At 44.0% G+C, this 21,777-nt stretch overlaps 1 protein-coding gene across 6 annotated transcripts in view; it reads right to left on the bottom strand.

The window, feature by feature from the left end:
* Positions 1-21,777, bottom strand: part of NTNG2 (netrin G2) — a 99,912-nt gene that overhangs the window by 17,786 nt on the left and 60,349 nt on the right. For 4 of the 6 annotated variants that reach the window (XM_027869648.1, XM_027869651.1, XM_027869650.1 and 1 more), the window contains exons 4-5: positions 7,396-7,568; positions 4,008-4,034 (exon numbers count right to left, since the gene is read on the bottom strand). In XM_027869648.1, the coding sequence (XP_027725449.1) occupies positions 4,008-4,034; positions 7,396-7,568 (200 nt within the window). Of the gene's footprint in view, positions 1-2,926; positions 3,065-4,007; positions 4,035-7,395; positions 7,569-21,777 lie in introns of all 6 variants that reach the window. The other 2 variants (XM_027869647.1, XM_027869652.1) reach the window with 1 other exon arrangement.

Genomic DNA, 21,777 nt, shown 5'->3' on the forward strand with positions numbered 1-21,777 from the left:
ATCTTTTGTTCATTTTGGGAGCCTCAGCTGGACTTCGGCCAAAGGGCTGGAATCATGTGTGTAGAGGTACTGAGATGGCCCTAGGAATTTTCTGGCTTGGTATCCGGAGGGAGGAAAGAGTGCACACAGAAAATGATGTCCAGGCTTCCAGGTTGTTCTGGGAATGTTCTCAGGTGCCTCTGAAAAGTGTTCACTTAGGAAGCCTGAGGTAAATGCCAGGGCCACATGGAGGATGTGATTGCGTCTCCCTTACTACTTCTCAAGGCACTGGGGTGCTGGGGGCTCTCTCAGGGAGGGGTGCCAGGAGCAGACAAGGCCAAGAGCCCAGGTATTGGCAGGAACAATAGAGCTCACACAGCTGGTACTCTAGGATTGTTTGTGGATAATATGAACAGTGATGAGGACGGTGATAATAAAAACACTGAAGAGGAAGATGATTTTGTGTGGGCCCAGCCACTTCATCCTTCTGTACTTGGGTCACCTGAATTCTAGCTTCAAGATTGGAGTTTTGTCCTTCTTTTTGACCTGAGGCGAATCACTTTATTTCTCTTAGACTCAGTTTCTTCATTTTTAAAATGAGGAAGTCGGACTAGATGTGCTCTAAGGCTTCTCTTCCAGGTCTAAATTTATGATCCTGTCTATTATTGTCTCCTTCAGAAGGATAATTTGATTCTCCTGCTCTGGGCTGAAAATTTTACAATGTTCTCCACACTGTCTAACTGTTAGCCCCACCATATGGAGGGCTTCCATTAGCTGGATGTACTAGGTTTTTCAAAATGCCCCTTTTTATTGAAGCTCCCTGATCAACCCCCCCAAACCCCTTAGTCAATCCTTGCCTTTGCTTTCTCCCAGGAAAAGGTTCTTAACCTTTAGGGGGTGGTCATGGACCCCTTACGCAGTCTGGTGAAGCCTATGGACCCTTCTCAAAATAATGTTTTTAAATTCATAAAATAAAGTACATAGGATTACGAAAGAAACCAATCATATTGAAATACAGATGTAATTTTTCCTATCCAAATTCCCAGACCTCCAGAAATCTCTCCATGGACCTCAGGTTAAGAACCCATGCTCTCAGCACTTTTTTATGGAGAGAGTTCCCAGTACACCTGTTGGTAGTTGTTTGGCCCTTCCTATATGCTCTCTCAGCTCACATATATGTGTGTGTGTGTGTGTGTGTGTATGTATGTGTATACACACATACACACATACATACACACATACATATATACATACATACACACGCATATATCTCATCTTCCCAACTTAATTGTAAATTCCCTGAAGATAGAAAATGTGTCTCTGATTTTTTTTTCTTTCTCTCTTCTTTCCAAATCAAAGAATCCTTCTGCAAGATGTAGCAGAAACTAGCAACTCGAAACTTAGTCTAAGACCATACACAATCTCTTGGGCTCTCAGACCCTCTAGAAAACCCCACTCATCGCAATCAGTGAGGTCCCCAAGGCCAAGAGGCTCCCTTGACATACCTGGACTTCCCTGAGTTCTTCCATTTGCCCTGGTAACAGGCTGCCCACTGGGAGTGACCTCTGAGTACAGAGGCGGCAAAAGAACAAAAACCCATCAATCATATTAAGCAAAGGACATCACCTCTTAGGGATGAGGAGAACTCTCCTATGGTCTTACCACCCCATCCCCTCCCCTACTTCTGCCTCCCAAGGCTCACAGAATAGTTCAACTAAAAGCAATAGGGAAACCCAACTTGGAGTGATTGCTCTAGCTCTAACTCTTATTTCCAACCCCCAGAGATGGATGTATTCAACCCAAGAAATTGAGGAGGGTTTGCCTGCTAAGACTCGAGGATTAATTGGGATAATGAGTAGAAATCTGCTTATGTGTCTTGCAGGAAGGTTTCTTGGTCCTTGTTTCTCCCATCCACCCAGGACTGCTATGATCTCCTTCAGTATTGGGCTCTGCCCAGTGGGCTGAGAACTGGGGGCAACCCTGATAAAGCTCCAGAGGATCTTCCTGTCCTAGGGGCCACTCTTGTCCTACTTCCCCCTCACCCCAGTTCTATTTTCCTTTTCATGAGGATGCACTTAACCTGTTTCCCCCAGAAAATTTAGAAACAAACAGTGGGCTTTCCCCTTAAACATATTCTGCATGCCTCTTGCTCCTCATCTACCTTGAGTATTAATAGCCGGAAAATTCACCTCCTAGGAAAAATAACAACAACAACAACAGCAATACTTTAGTTATATCCAATTCCCATGCTTGGGAGCCATGAGATCATAGTAAACTAGTTCTCCATCTAATCTTGTGTTTTAAGACGGCTATGGGTCTGAGGGTGCTGGAGATATTGCTGGGCTGGAATTGGAAGGGGAGAAAGCAAGCTAGGCTAGTCAAGTAGCAACCCAGCTCCCACCCAGTCAGTCTAAAAGGACAAGGAAAACTATAGAGATCCTCCCTTTCCCCATCAAGTCACCTTCATTCATTTGGTTCCATTGACATGACTTGGGGAAACCATGTGCTAGGCTTCTGGGGACCCAGCTCAAGTCAACTTAACCAATAAGGTGTCCAGACAATGATGTTTGCCAGGTTTGAGAGGACATCATTTAGTGGTTCTTTTCCCTCTCTCTTGCACCCCGCCCTGGAAATATGGCAAGCAATCAAGAAGATGAGGATCTAAATTTCTGTCCAAGCTGACATTTAATCCCCACAACAGGGATCTGCTGTAGAAGGGCTTCCTCTACTGGGTGGGAACTTGGAGTAGATGACCTGTAAGGTCTTATCCAACTCCAAAAGTCAATGACTCTAAGGGTCTATGAATCAATGATCAGACTAATTTCTTCTCTGCTATCATAAGGGATATTATGGAGAAAGGAAGGACAACTATCTAAGAATGAGATAAGGCAGCCAGGATTATTTGCTGTGCACTATTGGGAAATGGGGTCTAACTTCTGGTACCCACCTGTGGATTGTTGGGTGCTGGGAAGGGTGAGGGCTTGTGTGGTGGGGGTTGTGGGAGTAGAAGTGGTGATGGCCACCTCAGGGGCCATTGAGGTGGCAGTGGCCTTGGGGACAGTGACTTTCTGTGGCCGACTGATTCCTGGCAAGACATGAGGAAAACAAGAGTGGGGCAGATGGAGAAAGGGAATTGGAGGAGGGAAAGGGAATGACCATTTCAGAAACACCATCTATTTCTTGCAATACATCAGGAAAAATCAAATGGATACATGTCTCCTGTTGGATCCAGGACCATTCTCATGACATTTTCCACCCCCACCAGCATCCCGAGCAAGAGGGAAGCAAGATAGGTAGTTGCTTAGGACTCAGCCCTGAAGAATAAAGGTTGGGGCCATGGTATGGCCTTCCCAGCCCATGGAGAAAAATAGGAAATGATGAAAGTTAACATACATCAAATTCCACATCATTTCCTCAGAAGGCCTCCCTGATACTCCCTCAGTTCCCCCACCCTCTGGTCCTAAATGTCTTCCCCCAGCTCTGACACTTGACTACGTGGTGTCTGGATATCAGACAGGTTTCCCTAAGTGGAAGGCTAAAAAAAAAAAGACCCTTTACCCAATTTGGATTAAGAGCTTAGGACTTAAATCTGTCACTGGTTATAAGGAAAACCACCAGCAATGGAATTCCCTGTGAGTGCCACTGCCCACCATCCAGGAGGGGCACTTTCACCAGTCCAGGTGAGAGGAGAGGCTGGTCAGTGGGAAGAAGGAGGAGTTCACTGGGGGGTCAAGGGGACTTGCAAAAAGTCCAGTTTGTTCCTTTTTTCCAAGGCAGTGCTAATGAAGCTCTAGGGGAGAAACTGAAGAGGCAGTAAGCTGCCGGGTGCAGCAAAACAACAAAAAAGAAATCAGAAGAGACTAGGGGAGGGAGGAGGGGGACAGCAAATGAGACACAATTAGAGGAACGAGATGGATGGCTGGCAGGCACAGAAAGAACATTAAAGTCCCTTTGTTTTTTTCCCCGTGCAAACAGGCTCATGCAATAAGGATGTCAACCTTCTTTCCGTTCTCTAGGTCTTTACTTACTGCCAAAGGCGGAGCCTGCAGCCGCACCTAGAAGAGAGAAAAGACAAGGTCACATTATGGAGCCTAAGGAATGGAGCTTCTTCTCTGCAGAGGGTTCATGTCTCCTGAGGAAGGAAGGGAGATGGTGATGAAGCATCCATCTCCAGCTCGAAGATACCCTGGTCCCAAAAGAAAAGGTTGCCAATTAGGTTTGGGGGCATTTCTGAGGACACAAAGGGGAGGTGGCATCCTTCACTGGTTGCAATGTGGATTAGGAGGGGGGTTGCATTTTTTTTCCAAGGTGCTGGAGGAATCCAGAAATAATTCACTCCAGATCCCCCTCGTACATCATCCTCCCCACCCCTGCCCCTAAGCTCTATTACTCTCCACCACACTAGAAGAAAAAACAAAAGCATCTCTTTCTAAGCCTCAGCAATATCTTAGACAACTCTAGAAGACTCCTGGGAATCTGGGAGCTTCTGCAAATATACTGTAGCTACCTGCTATGTAGCTGCCACGGCTTTCCCTGCCACACTTTTCCTCCCAAGTCCAATGAAGGAACTTCCCCTACAAAGAGCTTTCCCCTGTGCAGAGGTGTTTCTCTTCCTATAGTGGAAGGCAGGAAGAGAGAAGAGGATCAAAGTAGTTACATGGATCTCTCTTTCGCACTTCTTACTCAATCTTGTATCATAGTTACTTGTGTACTTGTCCTTCCCACACTTTAGAAAGTCTCTTGAGAGCAGGACCTGTGTGTCATACCTAACCTTGTGTCCTCAGTATGTGATGCAGTGCTTTGCAGATACACTTAAATATTTGTCAAATTGATATGAAGAGAGGTGTGGTATAATGGAAAGAACAATGGACTTGCGGCCAGAGAGCTGGTTTAAATCCCATCTCAGATACTTACTAGTCGAGTGACCCTGGGTCAGTCACTCAACCTCTCTAGGCCTCAGTTACTTTATCTGTAAAATGAGATGGGGTGGGGGGAGGGGAGGAGTCAGATTCCATGACCTCCAAGGTTCCTTCCACTTCCGTATTTATGATCCTATGACCTGAATTTGAGTCCCAGCTCTGACACTTATTAAATATCTGATCTTGAGCAATTCACTCATTTTCTCAGGTTCTCATTTTCTTCAACTAAAAAAATTAGAGGGTTGGACTAGAGTGATCTCTAAGGTCCTTTTCAACTCTGATATTCCAAAATTTTCTGAGTGTACGAAATGATACAGGAAGCCAAGCCATTGGTTAGATGGGAAATCACCAGGCTGCATAGGAAACTGCAAGAGGCAGAAGGTTTTCCTTAATCATTCAAAGTTTATTAGGGATATGAAATAGGTCATGGGTTGGAACGAAAAGAAGACCTCATTTAAGAAATAAGGCTGGCTTTTCAGGCACCGAGTGAGGACCAAAGGTCAGACAAGAGAAGGGAGGGCATCTTGGGATGGGGATGACAAATGGCCTGGAAGAATACTCTACACAAAGAGGGTGAGATAGAGCACACAGAGAGAAGGAAGGAGGAAGGAGGAGGGAGAGAAAAGGAAGGAGGGAGAGGAAGAGGGAAGAAGAGGAAGAAATAGTTCTAGAAGACGTAGGCACAAAGGGAGAGAGAAGGAAATAGAAAGGAAAAGGAGGAGAGGAACAAAGGGGGAGGAAAAAAGTGAGTGGAACACAAAGGAAAGAAGAAGAGAGAGGTACAGAGGGAGAGAAAAAGAAATGGGAAGGAAAAGAAGAGGAACAAAAGGGAAGAAAAAGAGTGAGTGGAACATAAAGGGAAGAAGAGAGGAAGAAGGAAAGGAAAGGAGAGAAAGATGATTTCAACAGATTGAGGCTGATGTGAGAGAGGGAGGGAGGGAGAAAGAGAGAAAGAGACAGAGACAGAGAGACAGAGAGACAGAGAGACAGAGAGACAGAGAGAGAGAGAGAGAAACAGAGATAGTTAAATGAGAATAAAACCTGGAGACAAACAGAGACAAAGGGAGACAAACAGAGACAAAGGGAGACAGGAGAGGAGGCAGCAGTCACGGAGCTCTCATCACAGCCCCAGAATGCTCTCCTTGCTCTCTGAAGACCCACAAGCGCTATCCAGCAGCTGACAAGCTCATTCTCTTTCAAAGGCTCTGTCGTCTCCCATCCCTGGCACACACACAACATTCCTGTCACGGCCCTCGCAGCCTGTATTTTAGCTTTGATCATCTTAAAGCCACATAAATCTTTCACCCACTGAGAGGAGAAGCAAAAGAGCAAGGCTAAGCCTCCATTCCCAGGCAAGACCATTAGAAACCCAAGCAGTGACATTTGCAAGTCTGAGCTGTGTTTAAGGCCTCCAAGTGGGCTGGGGTCCCAGGGGTGGGACATCCAGAGACCAAAGATCATTCTGCCTCCACAGATGATCTCACCAACTTTGGCCTCCCCCTTCCCCTCCCCCTTATCACTGCTTTGTGGAGATTTCTGAGATCACCTACAGAGAGACTTGCAGACCCTCTCAACTGGCTGGCCCTGCTGCTTGTTGGGGATTCTTACAAGATCATAAGATTTTGAGCTGGAAGGGACATTAGAGGTTTTCATTTTGCAGATGAGGAAACTGAGGTCTGGAGAGGTTAAAGACAGAGGTCACACAGGTAAATGAGAAAGCTGTGAATCCTTTGACTACAAATCCTGCTCCCTTTCCACCACACATGCAGCTTCCCTGCAGGACTGCTCATCCCATCAAAGATGCCCTCCCTTAGAAAAGAGGAAGATTGAAGAGTGACGTCGTTGTAGTCTTTAGAACAAGAAATGCTTTCTGAGTGATGGTCTGAACCCACTGAGGGTGAGGCGGATCACACGAACATAGTTCTAGAGCCAGAAGAAAACCCAGAGGGCGTCTAGTCTAACCCTCTCATTTTACAGATGAGGCAACTGAGGCTCAGGGACTTTGAATAACTTGATCAATGTGACCAAAGATTTGAACTGAGGTCTTCTGACTCCAAAGCCATTCTCCTTTGACTGTACCAACTTGCCTCTTGGGTTAGAGGCACCTTATATTCAGGAGATCCTGGATTGTAAATTGATGAAACATTGGGGAATCTTGGTATCATAGTGGATACAACACTGGACTTAGAGTCAGGAAGTCATGAGTTTGAATCCTACCTCAGTCCTACTTATTTACTAGCTATATAACTCTGAGCAAGTTTTTTAAACCTCTTAGCCTGTTTCCTCATCTTCAAAAGAGGCATAATAAAAATACCTACCTAAATCATAAATAAGATAACATAAATAGTGTTTTGAAAACCTTAAAATTCTATTGGAATGTTATTATTATTATTATTATTTGAGATGATTAAGGATGTGGTTTTGCCCAGAGGCAGGGGGGTGAACACAAAGACCTCTGCCATCCCCAGCCTCAGAGTTAGCTCCTTGTTATACATACATGCATTAGGGGAGCCATTAGGGAGGGGCAGGTAGGACCCTGCTCTCCATGAGCGGGTTCGAAAGTTCTTCTTGCATTTGCCACAGTCCTGGCCGGTGGTATTGTGTTCACACTCACACTGAAGGCCTCCTTCTTTGTAGGAACACAGGTTGGCATGGAGGTTGCATTTACACCTGAAAGGACACAAGACAGGAGACATCATGTGAGTCATCAGGGACTCCTGGAGCTAACAGGACAGAATTTCGCCAGAATTCCCCAGGGACACCTCAAGGTTACGGATGCAACCTCAGCTGAGAGGAGTAGAAGGAAAGGTTCATGAAGCATTTAGAAGGTCTTGGATGAGAGAGGCCCAACAAGAGTTGAGCGTTGTCTATCTGTTTCTAAGCACTTCTCTACCAGATTTCACTCTCCAGAGACAAGGGCTTTCCAACATTTTTTTTTCCAGTTTGTGCTAGATGTGGGAATTTTCTGGTTTATTCAGAAGAGAAAAGAACCTCTAACCTTCTCCATCCATCTCCTCACCCATCCTGCTACCCTCAAATCCATTATTTAGCCATATGATAGATTCAGTACTATCTAACCTCTGTTAAACAGAATATTTAATTAACTAGTATGGCCTAGTTCCTTAACTTGTAACACTTTTCATTGCTGCTCTCCAACATGAGGCAGAGTGTGGTCAATTCTAGACAGTAGTAATGAAGTGGGCTGATTTTCTTTGGTGCTCTGAATTGCCCCTTTAACAACACAGGGGTATGTTGGAGCCAGCTCATACCAATTTTCAAGTATTATTTATGAAGAGGTATGAGAAGACACTCCCAATTCTTCTTTGGGGGAGGTGGGAGTTCCACAGGTTTTCTGACTTTTTCAATATATTAATTGGTTATGCTGGTTTTTTCCTTTTCTTTTTCTTTCTATTTTTTTTGTCTTTAAAAATACTATTTGTTATATGAGATGTCTCTCTGGGAAGGAGGGAGAGAGGGAAACCAAGGAAAACTGGGTTGATATAAAAAAGAAAAGACACCAATAAAAACTTACTTTTTAAAAAAGTGTGTCTTTGTATATTTTTTTTATTTCAGAGAGCCAGTTGTTAAACATTTAACACTGCACTGCTGTGGTGTTACTTTCCCCACTGTTACTTAGGTTCAATCTTTTAAGGTTTTTTTTAAAATTCAGCTTTATTTAGTTTTCAGTTCTGAATTCTCTACCTCTACCTCTACCTCCCCTACCCATTGAGAAGGCAAGAAAAACAAAATCTACTATGAATATGTAGAGTCTTCTGAAATAAATTCTCACATTAGCCATGTCCAAAAGAAAAAGAAAGAAAGAAAGAAAAAGAGAAGATAATATGTTTCAATCTGTACTGTGAATCCATCCATTCTCTATTTGGAGAAGGACAACATATTTCATCATGAGTCCTTCAGAATTGTGGTCATCGTGTTGATCAAAATTATTAAGTTTTCCAGAGGTCTTTACAATATTGCTGTTACTGTATAAATTGTTGTCCTGGTTCTACTCACTTCACTTTGCATCAGTTCATATAAGTCTTCCCAGGTTTTTCTGAAACCATTCCTTTCATCATTTCTTACAGCACAATAGTATTCCATCACAATCATACACCACAACTTGTTCAGTCATTCCCTAATTGACAGATACAGTGTTTATCTACTTTGGTTGTTCATAAGACCAGGTCTGTGTCTGTTTCTCCTAACCACCCCCAATCATCCTCCCTCTTCTCCTTAGCATGGTGACCTATACCTCCACTCTCCTAATCAAACAGTAACAAAGGAGAACAAGGAAACCGGGACATTTGGACAAAATTGGAATGACTGATATTCAGTAAGAGGAAGAACGTTGGGCTCATGAGGGTTCTCAAACACTGGAGGTCTTTAAAGACAAAACTTATGGGTCCCGGTTGGTTTATGGGACTTCCTGCCAGGAAGCAGATGATAGACTAAATGACCCCTCAAAGTCTCTTCCAGCCCTAAAATTTTATCTATCTTGCCTCCACTATATGCTCCCTGTGCGACCTTGGGTAAGTCATTGCCTCATCTGGACATCAGTTTTCTCATATGTAAAATGAGAGTACTGGACTGGATAATCTTTAAAGTCTCTTCTAGTTCTAAATACTGTGAATATATGATGAATCCTAGGGTCTTACCCTTATTACTCTTGGGCATCTTGTGGTCTGGAAATTTCAGGACTTCCCCTGATCAGTTTAGTATCTTCCCATAGGTGTACCTAGACCCAGCTCATCCCTAACATCCCTCTCGGGGATGCGCAATTTGGCTAAACTGTATTAACACTAGAAGCTAGGTGCATCAAGTGACACAAAAATTTATTATAATAATACATTGAAATAAAATACTTTAGTCCACCTCTATTTTCTTTGCCTGATGGATAAAAAAAATGCACTGTGTCAATTGGTACAGATAGGTCCTTTGAGGCATTCTTAAATTCCAGTCTATCTTTAAGATAGCTTGGTGGTGCAGTAGATAGACTGTTGGACTTAAGAGTCAAGAAGACCTTAGTTGAAATCTATCTTCAGAAACTTATTAACTGTGTGACTCAGGGTTTGTCATTTAACCTTTTTGCCTCAGTTGCCTCTTCTGTAAAATAAGGATAATAATAGCACCCATCTCCCAGGGTTGTTTTGAAGAGCCAATGAGATATTTGTAAAATGCTCGACAAATCTTAAAGCACTCTATAAATGCTATCTATTATTAAGTTATAGGTTGAACATATCCCATTGTATAGGTCTCAAGATCTCTGTACACTTGAGTTTCTCTTGCGTGAGCAGGAATATGTCCATACTCTATGCATGCCTGTGGGTCTACTATCACTCAAATTTTCTCCTGACATTTAACCAACATTTTTTCCCACTTAATCTGCTTTAAGCTCATCCTTCTCTTCATAGTGATACCCTTTCCATTGTACTGATTCTTCTTTCTCCAATAGGAGGATTTAAAAATACTTGCAGACAGTTATATCTCCCTTTAGCTGTTGCTTATCCACATTCTACATATTTAACTCTTTTAATCTTCCCTCTACTCATAAATCAATCCTGCTAGCCCCCTAATCACTCCCGTTACTTGCTTCTCCACTTCCTCTCATTTATCTCCATCTGCCTAGTAATGCCAGATCTAGAGATGCACCAGACCTTCCCGAGAAGGTCTGCCATGGTTGTGGAAAAGGGTCAAACATCCCTAATTGGCACCTGGTCTTCTAGACATTCTCTGGTTGTTTGGCTTTGGGCAGACAATAGCTAACTCTCTGTCTATTCACTCCACAGCCTTGTAGGGTGTATTCCAGTCTAAAGACATATCAGGAGAAGCCTGGTAGGGGAAGGCTGCTACCCTTCTTACTAGCCTTGGGATTTTCTTGGACTCTTCCCTCTCCCTCACCTCTCATATCCAATCGATGACCACATCCTTTTGCTTCCCCCTCGACAGCATCTCTCACTCCTGTCTCTTGCTCTCTATTCTTATTCCCAATATTCTAATAGAGGTAATCGTTATCATCTGCCCAGACTCTTACAACAGCTTCCTAACAGATCTACCTGCCTCTGCCCTATGTCTGCTTCAGCCCATCCTTCATTCTACTGCCAGATAAGGCCATGTCATTCCTCTGCTCAAAGATCTTAGGTGGCTCATTATTGCCTCTGGAGTAAAACTCAAGCTTCCCTGCTTGGCATTTGGGGTCCTCCACAATCTGACCCCAGCTAACCTTCTCAGTCTTATTTAATATCACGCCCTTCTACCTAGTGAGTGTGGTGTAGTGAATAGAGAGCTAGTCTTAGAGGCAGGCTGACCTGAGTTCAAGCGCCACATCTGGTACATCCTGGCTGTGTGACCCTGGGTAAATTGTTTAACCTTTCTGTGCTCCCAGGCAACTTTCTTACAGACCATAAATTGTAGAGAAGGTGTTGACCTGATTGGTAGGAGGAGTTTCCTCATCTGGGACTTCTGAATACCAATTAAAGCAGAGATGCAGTCCCTACATACACTTTACACCCCAACCAAATTATACTACTCTGCCCTCATGTCCCCTGTGCTTTCCCACCTCCATTCCTTTGTTCAATCTGCTCCTCATGCTTGGAATGACCTTTCTTCCTTCCTACTTCTTCTCTAAAGACCATTTCAAATTCTTCCTCCTCCAAGGAGCCTTCCCTGTTTCCCCAGGTGGGGTAACAACCTTGCCCCTCCTACCTTGTTTTACAAAGTTAATGCATCTGGTCTGCAATGTTGCACATTACAGTCATCTATATTTGTGTCTTATCTGCCTATTAGATTGTAAGTCTAATGAAAGCATTAGACATGGAATAATATGAAAGCAGGGACTATGCCTTATCTAAATTTGGTAGAACAGGGCTCTATAAATCGCTTGCACATAGTTATTTGAATGTTGTCCCCACCATTAAAGTATAAGCTCCTTGAAGGCAGGGACTGTCTTCTGCCTCTTTTTGCATCCCCAGTGCTTGGCACAGTGTCTTTCACATAGTAAGCACTTAATAAATGCTTATTGATTGACTGATTGCATGTAGTAGGCATAGAATCAATGTTTCTTGAATGAATGAATAAATATATGGTCACTAAGACCTTGGAGAAACCATATTAATGTCTGGTTCCCTTCAAAGCTCAGCTCAAGGATTCCTTCCTACATGGGACCTTTCTTCCATACATGCCCATTGTCTTGATTTGATGACTCTCTCCAGCTGCAAGTGCCTCTGAAATGACCTAGCACTTACTTTTTATATATTTTACATTTTAGAGAGTTGCCTAGAGTAGTGGAGTCAAACTTGAATAGAATGAGGGCCACTAAGCCATAAGCATCCCAACAGGCACATGTTGACTTAGAAAACCACATGTAAACATTATCTACGTTCTATTGTATTTTTATTTCTTTTGTTAAATACTTCCAATTACAGTTTAATGTAGTTCCCGGATGTGTTATGGGCTGCACAGGGTCCATGGGTCATGTCTGACGCTTCTGGCCTAGAGCATAGAGAGGTAAAGTCACTTGCCCATAGACACACAGCCAGTAGGTGTCCAAAGTACATTTATAAATATGTCTAAATGTTGTTCCTCCCATAGAATGTAAGCACCTTGAGAGCAGGGACTGTTTGTCTTGGTCTTTCCAGATTCTAGTACTGTGTCTGGCACACAGTCCAGGCTTAATAAAAGTTTACTGCTTGACTGCCTGAGGCCCCAAAGAGCAGATAACAAAACAACTCTTCTGTGTTACAACATAGCCCCTTAAGGCAGCTAGGTGGTACAGTGGATATAATGTTGGCACTTTGGGTCAGGGAGACCTGAGTTCAAATCCAGTCTTAGAAACTTACTGGCTATGTAACCCTGGGCAAGTCACGTTACCTTTTGCCTCAGTTTTCCCAAATGAAAAATGGGGAAATTAACAGCACCTATCTCTCAGGGCTGTTGTGAGGATGAAATAAAATGTTTGCTTTGCAAAACTCAAAGCACTATATAAATGCTATAGCTAGTGTATCTCTGTCCCACTCCATTCTGATCATCCTGATCATTATATCTTATGGATCATACTGAGAAAAAACTCAATGGGACTCAGGAGAGGCCATAGGGAGAATGGGGAAGATTATAATGAGCCTGGCTGGTTGCCAAATATCAAACTAACAACAAGTCTAGATTTGATGATGACCAGTGGCAAAGTTCAGCTGTAACTCAGGTCCCCTATTCTGCCTGTTCTGTGGCAACTACCCATCAAAGCTCCTATGGAATTTCTTCAGTGTCTTTCTTGCAATCAGTTTTCCCTATTGGAATTATGTAGGGATGTGGGTAGCACAGACATCGTGTGTGTGTGTGTGTGTGTGTGTGTGTGTGTGTGTGTGTGTGTGTCTGGAGGGCTCTGGTCATCATGACTAGCACAAAACTAAGATGAGGCTCCTGCTGAGCCAGACTCACTTGGGGCATAATGAGGAGAATTTGCATTTCTAAGCAGAGTTTCTGCTCTCCCCCTGGAGCTTGTGGACACAGAAGAACAGGGGGAGGGAGCTGGGATGGCCGAATGACTCTTTGATTGCTCAGGCTTTGGAGGTGACCCCAACCCCCTTCTGCTTCCCTAGGGCACCAGACTGTCCATGCAGCTCAGGGGCCTCCGTGACCCTCAACTTGATGTTTTCCTTTCTTCTGCATACTCTAGCTGCTGCCCATAGAAAGTCTTGAATTCTGTCTGTCCATTCTTGCCCAGTGAGTGAGACAGAAGAATTTTTTTTTTGACTCTTTCACTACCTAAACAACCTTAGGGAAGTCATTTCTCCTCTCTAGGTCTTGGTTTCCTCTTCTATCAAATGATGGCTTTGAACTAGATGAACTTTGAGACCCTTCTAGCTTTTATAATCTATAATTCCTGAAACTCCACTTGCCCAGTTCCTCTGGCAGCTAGTGCCAGGATGTCTGTTACACCTTAATTCCTGAGCCCTCGGGCACTCCCTCCCCTGTAGCTGTGCCTTAGTCTGGCCCTTCTTTGTCTTACTCCTGGCCCTAGTGAGAAGCCTTTCCTAGAAGGGATAAAGCTAATAAATCTAATCAGCCTTAAAAACGAAGAAGGTTTCTATTCACAAAACAGATAGGACTGCACTGAGGAAGGGAAGGAGAAAAGGCCAGTCTATAGGCGGTAGAACCACAGCAAGAGTACTCCATGTTGGAAGGACTGTAGAGCATCACCTAGTCCAACCTATCACCCAATGGTGAAAACCTAACTTCAGCATCTTTGGGAAAAAGAAAATCATCTGGCCTTTGCTTGAATACCTGCAGTGATAGGGAACTCACTATTGTTTAAAATCAATTATGGGACAATCCCATTCAGAAAAAAAAAACATTCTTATGCTGAACCAAAGTCAGCTTCTTTGTAACTCCTCCTCTTTAGTCATAGTGATGCCCTCTGGAATCATACAGACCTATAAGCTATTTCTCCTCCATGACAATCCTGCAGATATTTGAAGTATAGCAAGAATGTTGAATTAGAATACTTCTCATGGAATTGAGCATGTTTACTTTGGCTCTGAAAAGGGGGACATGTGCTTGAGCTCCTTACAAAAGGGTATGTGAGACCAAGAGGCACCTGGAGGATTCCTTGGTGTAACATTGGAATGGCTGGAGGGTGTGGGATTTCTGCCAAAGGGGATTAGTAACCAAGCCAGGAATTGCCTCATACTCTGGGGGCCATAAAGAATGAAAAGAGATGGCCTTCAATTTCCTTTGAAGTGGATTAACTGAAGTTAGTTTCTTTCACTGCCAGAGACATCTCTTCCTTAGACTTCTAGAGAGGGAGAAGGGGATTTCTCTCTGGCTCATCCTCAGAGGCATCTATGCTCTTTGTCCAAGGAGACGAAGTGTACACAACTGTACGGGAGGGGCTCCAATGTTCTCCCCTGCTCCTCACTACCTTGCATAAGATAGCTTGGTGTCAGCGGAAAGAGCACAGGACGTGGAGTCAGATGACTTGGATTTACTCCATATAAGACCTTGGGCAAGTCACTGAACCTCACCTATAAAATGGCAGGGTGCACCCTTCTAGCTCTAAATCTATGATCGTTTGTTCAGGTTCCTCCTCATCTCCAAGGCAAACAATCTCAATTTCTTCAACTGTTACACATGTGACATGGTTTCTAGACTTCCACTCACTGTTATGGTTGCCCTTCTCCAAATGCACCCTGTAGATTCTCAGTGCTCTCTTAAAGTGTGTCCCCTGGAAGGTGAGAGGGAATGAGTGAATCTTATTCTCATAGGATTTGGCTTAAGGAGGGAATAACATACACAGTGGAGTATGGAAATCTCTTACCCTACAGGAAAATAAGGGGGGAAGAGGACAAGAGAGCAGGGGGTTGATAGAGGGGAGAGCAGATTGGGGGAGGGGATAATCAAAAGCAAACACTTCTGAGGAGGGACAGGGTCAAAAGAGAGAATAGAATAAATGGGGGCGGCAGGATAGGATTAAGGGAAATAGAGTTAGTTTTTCACAACAGGACTACTATGGAAGTGTTTTGCATGGCTACACATCTATAACCCGTATCGAGATGCTTGCTTTTTCAATGAGGGTGGGTGGGGAGGGAGGAAGGGAGAAAATTTGCAACCCAAAGTTTTAAAAATACATGTTGAAAATAAAAAAAAGAAAATAAGAATTAAAAAAAGAAAAAAAAAAGTGTATCCCCTGGTGTTGAACTGGTCTCTCTAGGAACACATGAAAAAGGCAGTGTCACCCACCCCCTAGGCTTCTGTGGAAAAAAGAATTTCCTCAAATTGGAAGAGAATCAGCTTCCCTACTCACTCTCTCCCTCCCATAATCTTCCTTCCTTTCTCTTCCTCTCTCCCTTTCCCTCCCCTTCCCCTTTCTCCCCCCCCTCTGTCTTTCTCTCTCTCCCTTCCTCCCTCCTTCCCTTTCTCTCTTTCTTCTCTCCCTCCTTCTCCCCTTCTCCCTCTTTCTCTCTCTCCTCCCTCTCCTTTCCCACCATCCATGTTTTAGTTGTTTTTTTTTGTCCCAGGCAAAGCCAGTGACTGGGGCTCCCTGATCCCCAGACCCCTAATGGAACGGGCCCCATGAATTATTTAGTGGTCAGGACTTGTTAGGTCTGCTCAGGATATTCTTTTCTCCTGAAGAGGGAAAGAAGTATGGAGGCTGAAGAAGAGGATGCCCCTCCCTGATGCTTCCCTCGGCCGCAGAGGGTAAAGACAGGACTGAATTCCTAAGCTCTCTTCTGGCTCCTTAGCTACCACTTAGGTCTCCCAAGTGACCCAACCTGGGGTGAAGTCCAGGATCACCACACCTTTGGCACAAGCCTTCTGTGACTGCTGGGAAGACGGGTGAAGGGATGAAGCTCCATGTTTCTTTCTCTCAAGGAGTTCAACTCCCATAGGTTACAGGAGAGGTAGCATTGTATCATGGATACAGTACATACTAGATCTACAATCAGGACGACCCGGGTTTGAATCCTCCCTCAGATGTTTACTAGCTGTGTGAGCCTGGGCAAGTCACTTAATTTCTTTCTGCCTCATTTTCTTCATTTGCAAAACAAGGGGGCTGAACCTCAAAGGTCCCTTCTAGCTCCAAATCTGTGATCCTATTCTATCATCTGCCTTCCTGGGAGACATTCAAGTTACTGCCCTGTCTCACTTAAGTGGGATGAGATGAGGTCCAGAGACCTCAGGGGATTGGGCAAAGGCTACACAGAAAAGCAAATTTGCTGGAGAATGAACCCAGATGTGCCAACTTCTGGAATCTAGCACATTCTTGACTATGCTCCCCATCTAACTTCTTCATATGTAGAAAGACATGAGTGCTAGCTTTGGACCCAGGACATGTGGGTGGATCATGGACCAGTCACTTACTCTCAACCTCAGTCTTCTTTTCTGTAAGATGGGGGTCATAACACAGAGAAGGACACTGAGGCAGAGGTTCAACAACTTGCCCAGAGTCACACAGCTAGTAAAATGTCTGAGGTGGGATTTGAACTCAGGTCTTCCTGACTCCAGGTCCAGTGCTCCACCCACTGTGCCCTCTAGCTGCCACAGGGTCATTGTGGGGAAAGCCTTTTGGAAGACCCATCACAGGTACAGAACTGGACCTAGAGTCAGGAAGTCTTGGTTTCAAAACTAGCCTATGGTACTTATTAGCTGTGTGACCCTAGGCAAATCATTTAACCTCTCTGAGCCTCAGTTTTCTCATCTATAAATGGGGACAGAATGTCTGTTGTACTTATCTTGGAGGGCTATTGTGAGGCTCAAGTGAGATAAGCAATATGAAATGCTTTGCAAACTTTCAAGTGTCCTGCAAACATCACTTTGATTGTGCAGCACTGAGCAAGTCACTCATCCTCATCGTCCCCCACGGAACTCTCTAAAACTATACATTTCATACATTTCAAGGCAGGTGCCAACCTGAATGAGTGGAAGGAGTTTCCTCTCCCAGAGTTCCTCATACAAAAACTTACTGAGTCTTAAAATGCTACAGAAATGCTATTTGCTAAATGCTAAAATGCTATTATTAAGAACACAGTTGCTCACCTCTGCACGGACTCCCTCCTCACACACATACCCTTTTATTTTGACTTCCGAGGTCCTGATTAACTTTCTTTCATTTCATCTACAGGTATTGAAAAGGGGGGGGAGGATAAGTTTAGAGGAAGTAACTCTTCTCTTCCTCCACCCCTTCCCCATTCAGCACTTAGAGAGATGATTCTTTTAATGATGAAGTTAATAATGCCCTTTTAGGGTGAATTCTTAGGGTTAGAAAGGACTTGAGAGTTGGGACTGAAATAAGATCCCCTTCTATAATACCCTTGACAAATGAGTTTCTAGCCTCTCTTTGAATATCTACAGTGACAAGCAACTCACTACTTCTCTTCTTTTGTTTTTTTAATTCTGAACTTTACAAACAGCAATTAAAATGAGCATTTCCAAGTATGTAGTAGAGAAGAAGGGACCTGTACACAAATCAGCAAATCTCTATTATGTAGAGCTTGCTTTTCTTTTTAAGTACAGAATAAATTCAACATGTAACTTTCAAAGTTTCCCTACTTGTCAATGATCCCTTGAACTCACTTCTCCAGACTTTCCATTCCTCTCTGGGAAAGTTCTAACTGTTTGGGAGTTTTCCCTTATATTGAGTTGAAATCAGCCTGTTCATCCTAGCAAAGAAGTCTAATCTCTTAACCTCTATATGCCTCAGTTTCCTCAGTTGTAAAGTAAACATAATAATAACACCTACCTCGAAGGGTTGTTATGTGGATCAGATGAGATAATGTTTGTAAAAAAGCACTAAGCATGGTGCCTGGCACCGAGTAGGTACTATATAAATGCTTTTTTCTTTCCCTTTTCCCTCCTCTTCCATGTCAGCCCCTAGAACGATTGAAGACAGTGATTAGGTCTTCCTGAAGTCTCCTTCCAAGAGCTTGGACAGACTTCGGGAGATGGTGGAGGATAGAAGGGCCTGGTGTGCAATGGTCAGTGGGGGTCACCAAGAGTTGGACATGACTGAATGACTGAACAAGAGGTCTTCTTTTCCCCAGACTAAATACCTTTAGTTCCTTCGATTTTGCCCTCATGTGCCACAGTCTTGAGGGCCCTCATTACCCTGGTTGCCCTCCTCTGGATGTCCTCCAGCTTGTCAATGTCTATTCTAAAATGTCAGCCAGGAACAGGACACTCTTTTGTGAAGGTGGGACATTCACAGTTTTCACAGGAGCTGGCAGCTGTGCTCTGGGTTTCATTTGTTTCCTTTCTCCAACTCCATCAAAGGCATGGGCACAATGGAAAGACCGTGACATGTATGGTGGCTCTCAACCCCAAAGATGCTGCTCTAAATAGCAAAAATGTGACCTAAGCAACCTGAAAAAAAGCACAGTCAGAAGAGGACTGGGAAGACATCGCTTCAATACCTTGTCACCCAATTGGTGAGGCATGATTGATCAGCCCTTCCCTGGGAGGCTAGAGCCCTCAGCAGTGACACAGGGACGAAGCAGGGAGGGGAAAGGGAAGCTGAAGCATGGTACAGTGGAAAGAGCAAAGCACCTGGTGTCAGAGGAGAGTTGGGTTCACAATTGCATCTCTGACACTTTCTAGTTACTTGTGGGATTCAACCTCTGTTTCTTCATCTATAGAATGAGGATAATATCACTAGTATTTACTTCCTAGGACAGTTATAAAGCTCAAGAGACAATAAATGTCTTGTGCTTGGCAAACCTTAAAGCACAAAATAAATGTCATTTTAAAATTTGCTAATGGGGCAGCTAGGTGGTCCAGTGGACAGAGCACCAGCCCTGAAGTCAGGAGGACCTGAGTTCAAATCTGGCCTGAGGCCAAACACTTGACACTTACTAGCTGTGTGACCCTGGGCAAGTCACTTAACCCCAATCACCAAAAAAAATTGTTAATGATAGAGGCAGCCAGGGGGTATAGCTGATAGAGTACCAGACTTGGAGTTAAGGAGAGCTGAGTTCAAATTCTCCATTAGACACCAACTACCTTTGTGACTCTGAGCGAATTTTCTATGCTCTTTCAACTTCAGTTTTCTCATCTGTAGAATGATACAAATAGACCCTACTTCACAGGTTTGTTGCGATGCTCTCATGAACCAATAGATGTAAAACGCTTTGTAAAGTTTAAAGAGCTTCATGAATGTTACATTATCATCGTTGTTATCTGCCAGCTAGTGCTAAAAAAAAAAAAAGACTCAAGGCTCCCCTGATAGAATGTAGGTTCCTAGGGATCATGGACCCTTTATTTTTGTATCCCCAGTGCCTAGTGCAATGCTTGGCATATAATAAATGTCGATTGATGGATATACTACAACTAGTCCTTCCTTTCCTCACAATCTTTACAAGGTCACTGGAGCTCTGTAGAACTGTCAAATATGTAATAGAGGGAATATCATGCTTTAAGTGGCAGCCTGGGGGATTCCTAGAGAACTAAAGTTTTTTTTTGTTGTTGCTCAGTTGTTTTTCAGTCATGTCTGACCCTCTGTCATTTGTGTTTTCTTGGCAAAGATACTGGAGTGGTTTGCCATTTTCTTCTCCAGGTCATTTTACAGATGAGGAAACTGAGGCAAACAGGGTTAAGTGACTTGTCCAGGATCACACAGTTAGTATCTGAAGTGGAATTTGAACTCAGATCTTCCTGACTCCAGGCCTTGTGCTCTACCCATTGTGGTACCTAGCAACTCATGAGGGGTTTAGTGGAAAGACAACAGACTTGGGATCATGGATGATGGTGGGCAGGGGAGCTGAAGTGGAAGAGTACAAGTATTTATCATGTGCCCAGGTATCAGGCACTAGTTTACAAATATTATCTCATTTGACCCACACAAAAACCCTGTGAGGTAGGTGCTAGACCATCTTGCCCAGGGTCACTGTAGCTAGAAAGTGTGTGAAGTCACATTTAAACTCAGGTCTTCCCTGACTCCAAGTCCGGAGTTCTATCCACTATCCATAGCCCCCCAGCTGCCTCTATTATTAGCCATTTTTAAACAACATTTGTTTCATTTTTTAAGGTTTTTAAGGTCATCTGGTTTAATTCTCTCACTTCACAGTTGAGGAAAGTGAGGCTTGGAGAAGTTAAGAGATTTGCTCAAGGTCATATCCCCAGTCCTCTTTCTACTGTCCCTCACTGCCTCACCAACCCCAGCTCTGCTACTCATTAGTGATGTGATTTTGAGCAATTAATTTAACCTTCTGATCTTCATCTGCAAAATAAGGCAGTTGGACTAGATGATCTCTCCTTTCGTATCTGAATCTTATGACCTCTGAGATCTCTTCCAATTCTGTGATTTTGTGATTCTAAACGAGTCTGTCCTCTCACGATGCTGCCTGATTCCTGTGACTTCTTTCCTCTTCCAGTTGTCCTCTTCCAGGCATTTATACTTAGTTTCACCAGCATAACTATGTTGGGAGGAAGGGACTGACTGCACAGGATGATTTCTCTGGTCAGTGGCGCTGCTGAGCTCCAACCTACAGCCTTGTACCAGCCTCAATTCTTCCATTCTCTCCTAGTGACCGGCATCCTCCTTTCTTTACTCTCCCTCCCCTGGGCTAATTTTTCCAGTTTTGTTCTCCCCTTCCCCTCTCCAGTCCAAATACTTTCCCTTTGTCCACAGGCTCAATTTTCTTTAGGAATAACTTCCTCAACCCGACCTTCGAGAACCATCAGTCTCACCAGAAAATGCTAACCCGAGCCACCTGACCCCACAACACAGCACTTTTCAGACCAATCCATCAGGATGCATTATTTAATAATGATCAAAGGAACAATTCTGGATGGGTCAGGCCACCTGGCTGCCACAGCAACAAATTCCTAGCCCATCATCAGTCACCCTTCTCTCCCTCGTCCATGGCCACAAGGTCCTGCCACTTTAATGCTCTGGGAGCTGGCAAGGGCAGCTCCAATGGAAAGGGCACCATACTGTGTGCCAGGGCCAAGAGTGACCCCGATCAACCTTAGGGCCAAGACTGGAGGCAATGTAGAATAGTGGAAAGGGCTCTGGACTTGCAGTGCAAGGTCCTATGTTTGAATGTTAGCCATGCTGTAGAGTAACTGTGTGACCCCCTAATAGTCGCAAACCATCCTCTGGCCATCAGTTTCCTCATTTGTAAAATAAGGAGGGGTTGAACTAGATGATCCTGAAATCCGACGAATGCACTGTGTTACCTTAGGCTTCCATTTGGGCCCTTCACCACCTGGGCTTCCCTTTCTCATCATTTTTTTTTGGTTAGGGTGAAGTGACTTGCCCAGAGTCACACAGCTAGTAAGTGTCAAGTGTCTGAGGCCTGATTTGAACTCAGGTCCTCCTGACACCAGGGCTGGTGCTCTATCCACTATGCCACCTAGCTGCCCCACCTTTCTTACCATTTGTACCAATTCT

This window comes from Vombatus ursinus, unplaced genomic scaffold (genome assembly GCF_900497805.2).
Source record: "Vombatus ursinus unplaced genomic scaffold, bare-nosed wombat genome assembly UNPS02014793.1, whole genome shotgun sequence".
Taxonomy (NCBI): Eukaryota; Metazoa; Chordata; class Mammalia; order Diprotodontia; family Vombatidae; genus Vombatus; species Vombatus ursinus.